Source organism: Sinocyclocheilus anshuiensis, unplaced genomic scaffold (genome assembly GCF_001515605.1).
Source record: "Sinocyclocheilus anshuiensis isolate Anshui unplaced genomic scaffold, SAMN03320099.WGS_v1.1 scaffold329, whole genome shotgun sequence".
Lineage (NCBI taxonomy): Eukaryota > Metazoa > Chordata > Actinopteri > Cypriniformes > Cyprinidae > Sinocyclocheilus > Sinocyclocheilus anshuiensis.
In genome coordinates, this window is record NW_015540881.1 from 1,565,001 (window position 1) to 1,581,215 (window position 16,215).

At 39.8% G+C, this 16,215-nt stretch overlaps 1 protein-coding gene across 1 annotated transcript in view; it reads left to right on the forward strand.

Moving 5' to 3' along the window:
* LOC107688494 (fibronectin type III domain-containing protein 3B-like) overlaps positions 1-16,215 on the forward strand; it is a 144,202-nt gene that overhangs the window by 20,705 nt on the left and 107,282 nt on the right. Inside the window, exons 2-3 of the mRNA XM_016486174.1 lie at positions 11,871-12,018; positions 14,170-14,245. Coding sequence (XP_016341660.1) covers positions 11,899-12,018; positions 14,170-14,245 — 196 coding nt within the window. The 5' untranslated portion in view covers positions 11,871-11,898. The remainder of the gene's footprint in view (positions 1-11,870; positions 12,019-14,169; positions 14,246-16,215) is intronic.

Genomic DNA, 16,215 nt, shown 5'->3' on the forward strand with positions numbered 1-16,215 from the left:
GTTCAGTTAAAATGACAAATATGCATTCATTCATGGTTACCAATTTCTTAATTCTAATTACTAAAGTTCTATCATTAAATAATACTTGATTATCATATTATAATGCTTGACTGACTGATGTTAAAGGTGTACTTTAAGATATTTAAAAAACTGCCATTTTACAAACATTATATATATCTATCAGTCTGGCGAGTAAACAAAAAAATGTACTAGCCAATGGCGATTCAATTGCCAAGGTGTTCGTAGAGGGCTGCTAGTTGAGCTCCATGATCATATATGCAGATGGGAGAAACCTACAGAAGGACAAACATCACTGCAACACTCCACCGATCTGGGCTTTATGGCGGTGTGGCCAGACTCAATCTTCTCCTCAGTGAAGACACACGAAAACCCACTTGGAATTTACAAAAAAGCACCTAAAGGACACTTAGATGCTGAGAAACAAGATACTCTGGTCTGATGAACCTCAATTCCAAGCATAATGTTTGAAGGACACCAGGCACTGCTCATCACCTGCAGAGTACCTTCCCAAAAGTAAAGTGTGCTGGTAGCAGCCTCATGCTGTGGGGCTGTTTTTCAGCGGCAGGGACTGAGGGACTTGTCAGAGTAGAAGAAAAGCACAATGCACCAAAATATTGAGATAGCCTTAATGAAAACCTAGTCAAGAGCATTCAGAACCTCAGACTGGGCAGAAGGTTTACCTTCCAACAGGACATTGAACCTAAGTACACAGCAAGAGTGGCTTATAGACAACTCTGTGAATGTCCTTGAGTGGCCCAGCCAGAGCCTGAGCTTGAACCCAATCAAACATTTCTGGAGAAACCTGAAAATGTGCGTCTGCCCCCATCCAACTTGACATAGCTTGAGAGGTGAACAGGTGAGGTGAAGAATGGCAGATAATTGCCAAATGCTGAGGTGCAAAGCTTGTCGCGTCATATCCAAAAAGACTTGAGGCTGTTAAGGTGCTTCAGCTAAGTAATGAGATAAGGGTATGAATACTTATGTACTTATTTCAGTTTTTTTATTTTTAATAAATTTACAAAGTTGTGACAGTTCTGTTTTTGCTTTGTCATTATGGTGTATGGAGTGTAGATTGATGTGGGAAAAAAAGTAATTGAAAGCAGTTTAACGTAAGGCTGCAACATGAAATGTTTAATAAATGAATAAATTAAATTTAATGAATACTTTCGCAAGGCACACATATATATATATATATCCCTTCCAATACAACTGCAATACTATGTGTGTACTGTTCAATTAAATACATTTATAATTTTGTGTAAAATAGATTGCTAACATATTTAATAGAACAATTCACACAAACACAGTATTGCAGTTGTATTGGCAGGTCCCAGCTTATTCCCACTTCTAGCTGGTGCAGATTCAATAAAACAGCAGTATTACCATGGTACTTTTTTGGTAAATGTGAAGCTTTGTCACTGTCTTCCATCTTTCCTGTCGCTTTGCAACATCAGCGTTCCTCTCAGTTCTACCTTCTGTCTTCTCTCCCTACGGTTGCTTCTGCCTGCAGGAGCCAGACAGCTACTGAGGATCTTATTAATTGCCTGTGTGTGTGTCTGAAAGTGTAATTGGCGTTCTCTGAGGCTGCGGGTCTGACGTGGCTTTGTGCAGTCTGTGATTAAACAGAACTAATAAGCAGATATCAGACAGCCCTGGCAAACGCTCCTATCTGCAGCCAGCTGGGCGCATACCTACAGGTAGAGCTCATGTCTCCCCGTGGCTCATTTTATTTTTTTCCCCCTTGTTTCTATCTGTCCTCATTTTCCTCTCCTCCTCCTTTGGATGCACACTGTTGGGTTATTGGTTGATGGTGTACGGTGTCGGGTTCTCCATCTAGTCAGACCTCTTTGTGGTGTGTTGTTGAGATGCTCTGGTTTTCTTGTAAGCTGGGTTTGGGTCTTATCTTGCGGGCAGTTTAACAGAAGAATAGAGACACAATAGTGTAAATAAGAGGCCATTTTGTCTCTGTTTACCATAGCGCTGAAATTAACAAAACAACCCAAGTTTCCGTGCCTACGGCCCTCTCACGTTTCTGCTCTGCGTGTTAAGATTTGCCCTAATCTGAGTCTGTACTGGCTGCAGCCACCACAAACCACCATCACAACCATCACAAGAGCTTTTTTAACACTCCTAAGTGTCGAATAAGATTCCGTAATTAAGATTGTTCTGTTTTCTCCACATGAACTATAAAAGTTGGATTGTGGAAGTTATATATGTGTATTATACTTATCGTTATACTAGGATTGTGGATCTTTTAGTTAACACAGAATAGTTTTGATTTGCTAGTTTTTGGTTTGATAGATAAATCAAAATATTGTACCCCACTTAAAGTTGCATTTTCCCCCCCACTTTTTTGATGTATAATTGAGAAGTCATATTTCAAGATAAATGCATTTCAATCAGCAGGATTCAGCAGGTAACCAAGTGAATAATTATATCCTTTGCTATACAAAAAAATGACAGATTTACTCTTTGAAAACTTAAACTCTTTATTTACTCTTTTTTTTTTGTCTATACAATTAAAGTCAGTGGCATCGATTGTTGTTTTGGACTCCACTGACTTTCATTGTGGGAAAAAAATGTTTTGTTTGTCTATACAATTAAAGTCAGTGGCATCTATTGTTGTTTTGGACTCCACTGACTTTCATTGTGGGAAAAAAATGGTTAAACATTCCTCAATATATCTTCACTTGTGTTCTTCTGTAGAAAGTTATTCAGGTTTTGAATGACATTAAAGGTGAAAAAATGTAAATCTTTTTAAAAGAAAAATGGCTAATGCACTGAAACGGAATATACAGTGCACTGAATATGTATTTTTCCCATATGCTAGTATGTCAAATGTACAAAGGCAGTTTTAGGCAGAGGAGTCTTAAGTTCTCCTACCTGTGAACAGAATGACCATCTGTAGCTCTGCCTATTACAGCATGGTTGAATCATCCTGTGTTGCTGAATGTGCTTTTCAACAAGCATGCAGAGCATGAGGGGATGACAGACATTGTTCATTATTTCCTCATCTCACCCACACCCTCGAGAGAATCTCGGTCAGACCCAATGACAGAACATGCTTTTTGATGAGCGTTTTCAGCCTGCTAGCATCCCTGAATCCCAGCAGTTGGTTGCCAAAAACTCTTTTAGTTAAGAAAACTCTTAGTGATAATTCACTTAAAATTAAAACTAAGGGTCTTCATAGCTTGAGGGGTTTGTTGCAGCCGGCCCAGAGTCCCAGTGCAGCACACCGCTTTCACTGACCAGTTTCTTCAGGAAATTCACTGCGGTTTATTTCAAATGCCTATTAGTAAGTGAATGAGATGTCAATGAATTTTGTCAGAGCCTGTTGTAATTTATTACACTTCATGAAAGATCCATAGTGGCAACTTGAGTTGAAACATGGCTATTGATCACACCTGTATATTCCACTTTACTCTCACAGTTTTCAGGTTTATCTGCAACGAAACATCAAAGAATTTGATGACCTAATTTGTGGTTCACATTTGATGACTAAATTTGTGGTATGGCCAGGCAGGATCTTGTTATATCACCACTTCCTTGATCTTTGTTGCCATGTTGATTTGGTGGTGATTTTCTACAAATCAATCCCATTTACTCTACCTTCAGCCCATCCTTACCTAACAGTCACCACAACTGAGTCATCTGAGAACTTCTACAGGTGGCATAACTTGTTGCACAGACTAGTCCCTATACTGAAGAGTAGAGCATTAAAGGGGTCATATGATGCTGCTAAAAAGAACAGTATTTTGGAAAGAGATCCTATTCCTGTGGAGCCCCTGTGCTACTGCTCTGTGTATTTGTACAAGACCATTGCAAGGTTAAAGGACTGCCACCGTTGGATGGGAAGGACTTTCAAAAGCATCAATGCACTTCAAAGAGTTCTCGTGCCTCTCTGTCAATAGCTATAATTTTGGGGGAGTCTGTCAGCCAACTCCTGGCAATGGAGAAGTCATGTGGTTCACAACAGAGAGTCTGTTTTTCTGAGAAAAGTGGGATGATGGAAGTTTTTTTCCCAAAAAGAATGCTTGAACTACCATTTGAATGCAAAGCCATACTTGTGCAAAAGGAGATGCGGAACACAGGGGTCACAAGAATGTATCAATCACACCTGCATACCTATTGAATTCTTTTCCTCAAGTATCGAGAAGCAAGTTCCTCCTCAAATTCACCACTACAGACTATGAAAATACAGGAACTTAGACGCAGCGTCTGAGTTTCCAAAGGGTCAGTGTCATTGTGCTGGACAAGGCGAGAACAGTTTGTGGCGTGCTGTCTGTCTGACCCGTTCCCGTTTGTTCTCTCTTTTGTTCCTTTTTTTGTGTCCATCTAGACTGCGGAAACTGGCTGGCATGTGACAGGAGGTGCTGGACAAGAGTGGGAGAGACAGGCAGACAGAGACTGGCTGTACTTCATGCCTCGCTGCCCAGACTGCCCAGGATTTAATTAGTCTGTGTGATATTTATGCATAAATAAAAGTGGGAGCTGCCATATTTGCTCAGTCTTGCAGCCCACAAATCTTTTGCTTTGTTACAGCCTTACTAAGGCCACAGACAGACAGCTGTGTTGCATAAAACCTTGCCCCTCGAAAGTTGCAGAGGACGTCTTTGTCACCTGTGGCGTGTTCCTGAAGCTCCAAACCGCAGCATAGCTGCAGAACATTGCGTTCCATTGATGCCATCTGGAACTTTCACCATTTGTCTTGATGTCTGTGCTCGTGTCGTGCTGTGGGAGAGGAATGTTGTGGATGTGGCTAGCCCACATTTCATGTCATGTGATGAGGGTGTTAGTGAGTTGTTATTGTCCCGGGATAACATTTGGATGCATCGTCTTGGCAAAAAGCATGGTACATGAAGTAAGTTTGTGAGTTGTTCATGAAAGCATCTAACTATTTTATTAGGCTCCAGATGAGTTGTGTTAGTGTGGTTGTGCAATCATGACCCACAGCTGGCCCTTTCCGCCAGGCTGACAGGAAACCGGAAAGTCGGGTGTGCATGACCAATTAAAAAAAAAAAAATTGTTTATGCCGTGCAAGATCTGGACTGAGGCGCTATGGCAAATCACCCACCATGTAAATTGGCTAAGGGGAGTGTGTGAGTGCATATGTATGAATGCCTGTACTGTACTTCCCTTATTGTCCTGCACAGTGTTAAATATTGCAACGAGCAGGCTGTAGAACAGGAAGTGGCTCAGTGTGTTTTGTTTTCAATGGGAGACAGTGATATTCATCTCCGGTTAGACAAAGCACGGCACGTCATTCAAAAATCCCTTGTGCCTTCATTCAGAAACGCCTTTTCTTTTGTATTTCCCAAGACCTGTGCAGTTCAGCACAAAATCTGGAGAACTAGTCTTTGCACCACAGGGAAGGAAAGCCATAGGTAGACACGGCAAAACACAACACAACAGTCCAGTGAAGGCCTTAGCTACAGCGCTAAGCTGTTACACACACCTTACTGAGGACTCTTTTTGAATTTTTGAGGAGGAAGAAATGAGCAGTGTAGCATTCCAAACAAGGAAAAAAATAAAACATTTATATCCCGCTTTTGATGCTGGTGGGAACGGAGTTGTGGACCACCAACATTTCAAGTTGCCCTCGGCTAGAAGATTCCTCTCCTCCCTCAAAGCACAAACCTTCTCACAGCCACAAATCCACACACACTTTAAAGTTTGCATAAAATGAAACTCCACACAATCTGTTTTCTACATACATATGCACTTCGATGAATCGTTCATAATAAGAAATGCTTAATTTGTAAACATTATGAAGTTAAATAGCAAAATGGCAAACTTTCTAGTCATGTATGCAGGTCTTTTCCAATCAATTAGTCCCCATGTGAGCTCAGCCCATGGAAACTCACATTCATCTGCTTCCATTTTTACGTCCAGCATCCACATCTCAATATTCAATAAACAATTCGTAAAAAGTCAGTCACTGCTGTACATTTTTCTACTTGGATAATCTGTTACACTCAGATTTACATCACAATATGGAAGAAAAGATTTGTTGCTACTTTCATTTCATTGTGACTTCAATGTCAAAGTCAGTTCACTCGGGAGCCACGTTGGCAACAGGCAGCTATCTAGGTATTAGGCAAGTACAGCTAGTATCTACTTGAATTGAGCTAGATTAAAATTTCAAAAGCTGTCAAGATTATATTTCTGTTACCTATTTCAAATCCACAATAGAATCTATCACCTGGCATATCACAAATTTACTGATTGAAACTGCTAAGCTGTTAGTTTTCATGTTCACTCTTAAAAATAAAGGTGCTTCATGATGCCATAGAATAACCTTTTTTGTCTAAATGGTTCCATAAAGAACCTTTAACATCTGAAGAACCTTCTGTTTCACAAAAGGTTCTTTTTTTGCGAAAGAAGGTTCTTCAGGTTATAAAAAGGTAAGAAAGAGATGGTTCTTTAACGAACCTTTGACTGAATGGTTCTTTGTGGAACCAAAAATGGTTCTTCTATGGCATCGCTGTGAAGAACCTTTTAAGCACCTTTATTTTTAAGAGTTTTGTGGCAAATAAATCACAGATATTAACATATTATGTACACTACTTATTTTTAAAGATTCTCTAATTAAAAATAATTCACTGTAACATCTGATATAACCAACATGGTGCTGATATAGATCTTCATCCTTATAAATTATCTATATTTCAGGCTCACCCAGCAAATGCACATGTGTCTTCTAGGCTAAATAAAACAGACAGACGCTTGGCTCTTTTAACTGAAAAAGTGGAACCTTCTTTCTTATGTCGTCTTTTTTTGTGAGTTGTCTCATTTTCCTTACATTATCTCTGCTAATGTTGATCCCTGCAAGATACAAGGGGGTTAATTTGAGTAACCCGACATTATAAGCATGAAAGGTATGCTCAAATCTCATGCTATGATCTCCCAAGGCATACTCAGCCTGTTTTCATCTACCTTTAATCTAAATGCCAGTTAGAGAACTATGTGTTGTGAAAGCTGCGGAGGAAGCAGATTAAACCTACATGCTTATGGATTCAATCAACCCTTGTTTCTCAAGTTCATTAGGGTTTGTTAGTACTACTCAGGTTTTGACCAGCTGGTTTTATTAATTTATTTAAGGGTATTTTTGTTTTTTGTGAAAAATACTTCAGAGAAAGGGAAGGTGGAGGAGGAGCAGTAGAAGGAGAAAAGGACAAGTGAAAGGATAATGGGGCCCACCAGTCTCCTAAAATAACAGTTTGCTTTCCTTGTGGCGCTGTGCCGTCAGCTCAACGCATGAGCTGTGCGAGTTGTGTGTGTCATTGCATGCAAGCCTGTGTGGCAGTCTGGCAGACTGCACAAGAGTGCTGCAAACATTTTACAGAAATTACTGTGAAAATGAAGAAATGAACATGATACATCCAATCATGAGACTCTTGTGTCTGTTTGTTCTGCTCTAGAGACTGTATGCATACATACATACAGTAGTAGTGGTAGATGGATAATTTTTTATTTCATTGTTATATTTTATTTTTGTCACTGTAGTTCTAGTCATTTATTGTATTTGTCACTCTGATTCTAGTCTTTTTGTCACACTGCTTTTTATTTTGTTTTGTTTTATTTTATTTTTGGATGTACAACGGTTCTCGGGGATGTACAATGGCCTCTAGGTATGTGAAGAGCAGTGCTAAGGTAAAGGTCAGATGTCAGTTGCTGAATGGAAAGGTTTCACAGACTCAGGGTTCTGGGTTTATAGCTCAGCTGGGCCTCTTTGGCCCCGGCTAGCAGATGAGGTGACACCTCAGTGAATTATCGTCTTTTACATCCTCTGTTAGATTCAAGAGGCAGTCCTCAGTTTTCGCTTCCAGCAGCAAGCCTGGCCCCTTCACACAAGGCTGTCTCTCATCCCACCACTTCCCTCAGCCTCGGCGAACAAGCGGCCAATTGTTGCGGCCTATCCTTGAAGGAATTTTTCAATTTAACATTTTATCATCTTTTGGAATAGACACCTTATTAATCAGAAATTATTTTGAAGAAGAGGAAACCTCAAGGATTTTACTGGCAGAACAGCCTTCACAATGGAAATCCATGGACACATCAGCTGGAGAACAATACGATATTTCAAACAAAGAGATAAAAAGGCTACAAAGTATGTGACATATTAGGCCAGCATTTCTGTAAACACAGCTATTAAGCTATCACAACCCATATCCATCTCATTGTAAGTTTCCACTGTAAGTTGTACAAATCCTAAAATAAATGCAGGCTTCAGTTTCAATGGAAATCCTAATTATAGCTTTTGGTGGGTGAGAGGCCGAGGCTTAGCATAGGCCCCATTAGCTGCTGAAGCAGGAGGGATCCTGGCATCAAAGCAGCTCAGCATGGGCCCCTCAACTGAACTAATCTCAGCCTAACCGCCCAGCACTTTAACCTGTCGCCTGAAACCACGACTGCATCAGGACCACTCTTCACAGCCGACAGCTGACTGAATTAACTCTGTTGGCCTTCATTTAGTCATTTAAACCTATTTCTCTCTCTTTTTGCTATCTCTTTCTTTTGTTTTCCATCCATCTCTCTCTCAGAGTCTTCCCCTCAGCTCTCTGGGACTGCGGCTTGGCGGCTCTTAAAAGGTCATTAATTATTTCTGGTTAGCTGAAGGGTTTTGTCTCTGTGTGTGGCCGTCTGTTGGACTGTCTGTCTGTCTCTCTTTCTTCGTCTATTTCATGTACGATGGTGTGTTTCACAGTGATTCTGTCTGTTTATAGTTCTGACACATTCAGAAGCCAACTTTCCTATCCATCTATTCTAACGTGCTGTCTCCAATCTTACCATCTTTTTTCTTTCTTATTGTCACTTTCTGTGTGTTTTATGACCTCAACTGACGGGTCAGGTTTTGGCTGGTTAAAGTATAATATATTGTATTATTACATAATCTTTATTCATATATTAAACAGAGTTTATCTTTTTTAATTAAATATATATTTGCATTTATATACATTTTTATTTATATTTCTGATTTAGTGCCCAAGAAACATTTCTTATTATTTGAAAATAATAGTCTTCAATCAGTTTCTTCCTTATTATTTGTGTGAACACATTTTCTTTCAGGATTATTTAATAAGTACTTTAGTACAGCATTTATTTATAATTAAAATCTTTTGTATCTTTACTGTCACATTCAATTAATTTAATGCATTTTTGTTGAATAAAATAATTTCTTTATAAAAATAAATGTATTGACCCCATACTTTTGAACAGTAGTGTGTGTGTGTGTGTGTGTATACAGTTTATTTTTTTTCCCTTATCTGTTGCATTTGTTACAACTCAGTCACTAGTGAGGGATTCTGGACTACATACATGCTCTTGTAGTGTCATCAGCCAATCAGCGTCTTCCAAGCATTGTGTAGTAAAGACAAGATTTGACAAGATCCGACTGGGTTTCTGCTGGTCAGTACTGGTAGTCCTCACCATGCAAGAATACCAGATAAAAGATGTTTTATTCCAGGCTGATCGTCCTGCATTTCCAGTCCAGAGTCACATTCTGTTCTCATCACTGCAGTTAGAGATGTTTGTCTGAGACGGCATCATCAGGGAAAGCTCTGATCGTGACTGGGCCTAAAGGAGGTCACTATCTGGTTAATCTGTTTACTCTTGTTTTGCCATGTCAATCTCACCTGATGCACTGCATAAACATTGAGCATGAGAAGTGGGCAAAAGGTAATGAAGGATGGATGGAAAGTCAAACAGAATGGAGAGAGGAATGGTGATACAATGGGAGAGTGGATGGCCCACATTATTGCACAGAGAAGGAATCAGATTTTTGCTGTCCTGATGTCCACAAACATTTATAGTGTCTTTAGCTGGGTTTGCACCTCTCTTTTGAAGTGAACCAACTGCTGCCAAATAACGTGCAGATTTATGTCTCTGCTTATGCAAATCACACAAAACTAACCATTTAACATCAATGGAAAGAACAGAATGTAGGGTAAAATGGGACATGATATGCTCTGTTTTCCAAAGGACAATTTTATTGGTTTTTGCTGAGGCTAGGGATTGTTAGGGCTTTGGAGTCATTTTCCCATGCTTTAATTTTTAATATAAATAGACACTACTACTGTGAGAAAGGGGGTTTCTCACCAAGGCTGCATTTGTTTTATCTAAAATACAGAAAAATGTGTAATGCTGTTGAACATTATTGCAGTTTAAAATAACTGTTTTTTAGTTTAATATATTTAAAAATGTAATTTCTTCCTGTCATGGCAAAGCTGACATTTCAGCAGCCATTACTCCAGTCTTCAGTGTCACATGATCCTTCAGAAATGATTGCGCTACTTCCGGATATGGTGATGTCACAATGGCGCTCGTTTAAATAATCGCTGTGCTAGAGAAGGTGAAGAAGAAGTAGCGTGTTGTCGCCACGTTGCGTGACATTTCTGGAACAAGCTCCAAGCGGTTCCCCAATCACAATCCACTGGGCCAGCTAACCAATCAGAACACATTTCGTATTTCAGAAAGAGGGGTTTCATCAAAACAGGGACTAAACGGTGTGTTTGAGACCGACTGGGAAGAGAGGTGCTGCAATCATGTAGAATATGAGAAACATAATGTGTTTTTGGAACAATCAAGTATGAAAACCTCCACTTTGTATTCTAATACACCCCAAAAACTAAAGTAAAACTTTGTAAAAGGGCATAATAGAACCCTTTTAATTTTTTTTGTAAACTGTGATCTATTTTTTTCTGGATTCTTTGATGAATAGAAAGCCCAAAATAACAGCATTTATTTGAAATAAAAATCTTTTGTAATGTTACAAAAATCCTCACTGCCAATACCTCCTTGCTGAATAAAAGTATGCATTACTTTATGTAAAACCTGTATGACTTTCTTTCTTGTATGGAACACAGATGATGATATTTTTTTGTTCATACAGTAAAAGTCAGTGCAGTCCAAAACAACATTGGACCCCATTGACTTTTATTGTGTGGACCAAAAAAATTAATTAGATCATCTTCTGTGCTCAAGAAAAGAAAGTAAGTCTTAAAGGCTGAGAATATGATAAAATTCTATCTTAATTTTTTGGGTGAACTATCCACAACTTTTGTTTCCATTTTCAGTCCTTATGATGCATAGCGCTTTTTTTTTGGTATACCTTCTGGTGAATCATATGCAAGGGTCTGATGAAGTCAGAAATGTTATTTTTTTCTCCCATGGTTTTTTTCCCCCCTCTCTCTCTCTGCATTCTGGTCCTGCGGGCTCTGCCACATGTTATGCTTCTCTTACAGTGGTGGTACTGTTTTCGTGTGTGTTTGTTACAAATGGATAGCCTTGTATCCAAAATGAAGAAATTGTGTGTCTTTTCCTTCACTTCACCCTTCATTGATGACTCCGTCACCTTTTCATTCCCCAAACTCTTTCCTCTCTCCTCCATTAGACCACAGTCACGCAGCACTAAACTGACAGATCATTACCAGCATTGTTTGTGGTGAAATCACTCGAGCGCCCTACATGTTTCAAAACTCAAACTCTGGGGGGTGGGAGTCCACTTTTGCATCAGTTACACACTCTTCTTATTTAAGAGATCTTCCCTCGGGCTGTCCAGCTCACAATGACACTGCTGTGCTCTACGGTTGGCTTCAGTTGCCTGTTGAGTCACCGCGATGCAACTCTGCATCTTCCATCCATTTACGCTTTAGCTCAGTCACTCAGACGTCACAAAGCAACCAAAGATTGTGAAATCATCTCAGATAGATGTACACGTCTACCTTACTCACAGAACAAAACCAGGACGCCCAAAGAGGTTGCATTTGCAAGATCATATGACATTATTTTGCAGCATTCTTTTACTGTTTGATCACCATATATTTCTTTTTCTTTCTGTCTCCTAACAGAAAGGCAGTCCAGGAAAGTTCTCCATGAATGTACGTCACAATGATGATGACAGACCAGATTCCGCTGGACCTGCCGCCACCACTATTGAATGGGGAGGTGGCCATGATGCCGCACATGATTAATGTTAATGGGGATGGATCGCAACAGGTGAGCGTTACTCTGGGCGGTGCATGAATTGATGATGTATACCTTGAATGCTACATATTCTTAGAGCAGGAATTTTTAATTTGTTGCTAAGGACCTCTAAAAAGATTATCCCCTTCCAATCATGGAAAAAGTATGTAGAAAGACCATATAAAAGCTAATTGCCACGTTAAGTAATTAGCTTTTTATATGGTCATTGCACAATATTTTTTTTGGAAGCTTTGAAACAAATGAAGAATTAACATTTTTTACAAAACTATATGCAGGGGTTTTATTTTTTAGTGTTAAATGTTTTGGCCATCAATGGAATAATTTGTTAATTTAATGCTTTTTAAATTTTTTCTAGGAATTTCCTAGAGAAAAGATACAGCAAAATATGTAAAACAATATTTCAGGGACTTTTGGCTGTAAAATTACAATATTAAACCTAGTTCTTCAGTTTTGCATATTGAGAATGATTTAAAGGGGTCATACGATGCAATTTCAATTTTTCCTTTCTCTTTGGAGTGTTACAAGCTCTTGATGCATAAAGAAGATCTGTAAAGTTGCAAAGACTGGTCGCCACATGTGGTTGCCGCAAGCCTCCTTCGTTGAATCCACCCTCCGGCCGTTCCTCATGCTAGCCCCCGGCCTCTGCTCACTCTAGGCCGCCGTGTGTGATACTGTGTTTCGTTGTGAAAGCGAAACTACATTGTTTCTCCGATCACAAATGCAGACATGGTTTTATGTTTACGCGGCGCGATGCACCGCGTAAAAAGACAGTATAAGTCATAATAATCCATAATTATGTCCCCACTGTTGCTGCAACAAATGCAAATAATGTTCTTTTTAGCAACATCATATGACCCCTTTAATATAAACATGCTGACTCAACCAATTGCATGAGTTTGGGCTGGGACTATCTGACCAATGCAGTTGTTCAGGAAACCTGTTAAAAGACAGTCTTGTACTTCCTGTTCCATTTGGTGCACAAAATACACTCTTCAAATTTTAAAAAGGGTAACACAAATAAAAGGTCATTTGAAGTTCAAGACCATTTTTCTATGGGTTCATTCTGTGCTGAAGGAAGAGTTCACAAGTTCTTTGAGAGTTAAAAGTGAAAGGTTGACTAGCTTTGTGGCTGCAAGTCAGCCGTTACCTTAAATTCAACTGACATAGGCTCTTGCTCACTAATTCCTGGTGGAACTTCACATTTCCCTTGCACATCTCTCTGTAGATCTGCGCTATCAGAGCAGATCAGTCTGTTGTGATCTCTTCTCCAGGTGCTGCAGATACAGTGCCCCGGCCGTGTTTCCTCCGGCCAGGGCGGAAAAAGAATCAGACCCTTGAGAGATAAGGAAAAGGGCATCTGTAGCAGATAGTGAAGGTTAAGTGCTTTGGATTCAGCCAGGTCTACGCTTCCCTGCATCACTGAAAAGAAAAACAGATCGCACAACCTGACCAAGTTGTCAATCCCCAGCATTCTTGATTAATTGTTGCATTCGATGTCAGCCTGGTATGCAAAGGTGCAATGCTTGCGTAAGGATGTGGAAGTGTGCATTTGCATTCTGCCAGTGTTACGCGTCTATGTGGGGTGAGTCCTTTATCTGCATTAGGTGTGTGCCTGGACGAGGAGGGAGGGTAGAACACAAGGTTTTCCTCTGGAAAGCCGGCTTGACTCTTCAGTGCATGCCGCCGTTCCCATAGCAACTGCAGCAGCAGCAGACAGTGTGTGTGTGGAAGCAGGAAGTAGGTGCCCAGATCTCCAGGGCTGGAGCGGGGAGATGGGAGGTCCGCCTGACACACGACCATCAGGGCTGTAAAGAAACATAGGGCTCATGCGACATGGCGGGCCAACTTTTTCACATCTACAGGCACGTTTGCTCTCTCAACAACCTGTGCGCTGAGAACATGATGGTAAGCAGCCTGGAGCAGAAGAGGGCATGGCGAGTGGACCGTTTCGAGGGGGTTTCACATCTGGTTTCACAACATCTGGTTGCATCATATTTGCTTTCTTGGCAGTTGTGGTCACTATAGTTCGCTAATGTTCCACGGCTCATTTTAAAGTTATGGATTAGTGCATTTTAAGGCTTTGCAACTTTTTTTCCTGTCTTGGATTGTGGTTATGGACAAAGCTCTGGCATTGCATCTGTCTGATTCCCAGTGTTTTCGCAGGTGATCCTCGTGCAAGTCAACCCTGGAGAGACCTTCACCATCAGAGCAGAGGATGGATCCCTGCAATGCATTCAAGGTATGTTGTGCTTCCTGTCTCATGCAGTTTAACCTGCAACAGGTTCCTCAATCCTGCCATCTCAGGAGCTTGTTTCTGGAGTTTGCGTATATGATTTGCGAAGTGTGGGATGGTGCTGTTGTTCCCTCTGTTCCTGTTTGCGTGGTGTTTTTCTAGCTAATCGAAACCATGATTGGTGTGTTATTGGATTTGGAGCTGGTGTAAACCGATGAGAGGCCGGGTGCAGGGCCACGACTGGCATGCTTCTGAGGATATAAAAGGCAGAGTGTACAATGGCAGATTACAAAGCCTCTTTGTCTCATTACCCCTCTCCTTTAACATTCAATGTCTTTGTAGCTAATTAACGATGGACAAGATGGATTGTTTGCACAGGCTGCGGTTGGGTTCTCTGAACAGCTGCGCAGATAAGGACAGCTCTCAGAGGAGAGGATTAGTTTGAGAATTTGCTCAATGTTCTTATGTGTTGCCTTCTAAAAATCCAAGAAGGAAATTTGCGGTAAAATTTCTTCTCAATACAGGAGACATGAATGGTATGGTAGCTGGTCACAGTGTTATCTAGTGCAGTGTTATCAAAACTTTTTTGTCTTGTTATTATATATACTACTGTTTAAAAGTTTGAGGTTTTAAGTAATACTTTTATCTAGCAAGGATGCATTAAAATGATCAAAAGTGACAGTAAAAAGATTTGAAATGTTACATTTCAAATAAATGCTGTTGTTTTACATTTCTATTCATCAAAGAATTCTGAAAAACATTGAAAATGTCACAGCTTTTACAACAATATTAAGCAACAACTGTTCAACATCAATAATAATGAGAATTTGGTCCCACTTTATATTAGTTGGCCTTAACTATTATATACTTACATCAAAAAAAAATAAGTTCAATGTACTTATTGTGTTTATTTTGTATTGCAAAACACTTTAGCTGCTATTGAGGTGGGATACAGGTGAGGTTATGTGTAGGTTTAAGGGTGGGTTAAGGTGTAAGGGATGGGTCAACATTTGTAATTATAGAAATTAATTACAGATGTAATTACGTGCAGGTATTTTTAAAAATATAATGAAAAACATGTATGTACACAATACGTGCATTGTATCAAATGATTAATATAAATGTAAGTACATAATAGTTAAGGCCACCTAATATTAAGTGGGACCGAGTTTTTTTCCTGAGCAGCAAATCAGCATATTAGTATGATTTCTAAAGGATCATGTGACTGAAGACTGGGGTCATAGCTGCTGAAAACAGTACATTTGAAAATGAATTCAAATAGAAAACACATATTTTGATGTATCTATGTATGTATGTATAGATGTTATTATATATAATTTCACAATATTACAGTTTTTTCTGTATTAAGAGTGTGCAAATTTTCTTGTAAGTGTCTCATCAACTGTCACTTTCTTTTTGTAGAGTTTAAGATTCAGACATGCTGACACAATGTGGCAAGTGTGATTATTGGTTTTATACAATCGTCCTATACAATCAAGAGAATCACTAATGATTAAGTTTAGACACTGGCAAGGCGGATGTTTAGACAGTTAAACAGGCAAAATCACAGTCATGTAAGAAAACACATACTTAAGGTAGCATAACACCGATTTCCCTGCTCAAAAGTGATCTTCAGGTTGTGGAGGCATAGATTGGTGGAGAGCCGGCTGGATGGGCTGTGAAGGGCACGCTGTTGTGATAAGGGTCAGAAACAAGGCTCTGTAGGGCTTGGCAGCAACATGTGTTGACACAAGAATAGAACAACAGACCACAGGCAACAGCACTGGCCCTGCTTGCTGCCACAATGTGCCTTTTGTGTGTTCGTCAGCTTTAGGTCCTCACCTGTGATTCCCAATAGCTCTTTCTTGTGGCATCAATGCATGAACTTTCATCCATTGTAATCTCAGTCAGATTGAGTCATGCCAAGTGTCCTTGTTGCTGCATTTTTGTCAAACCAGTTCCTCCTATAAGAAAGC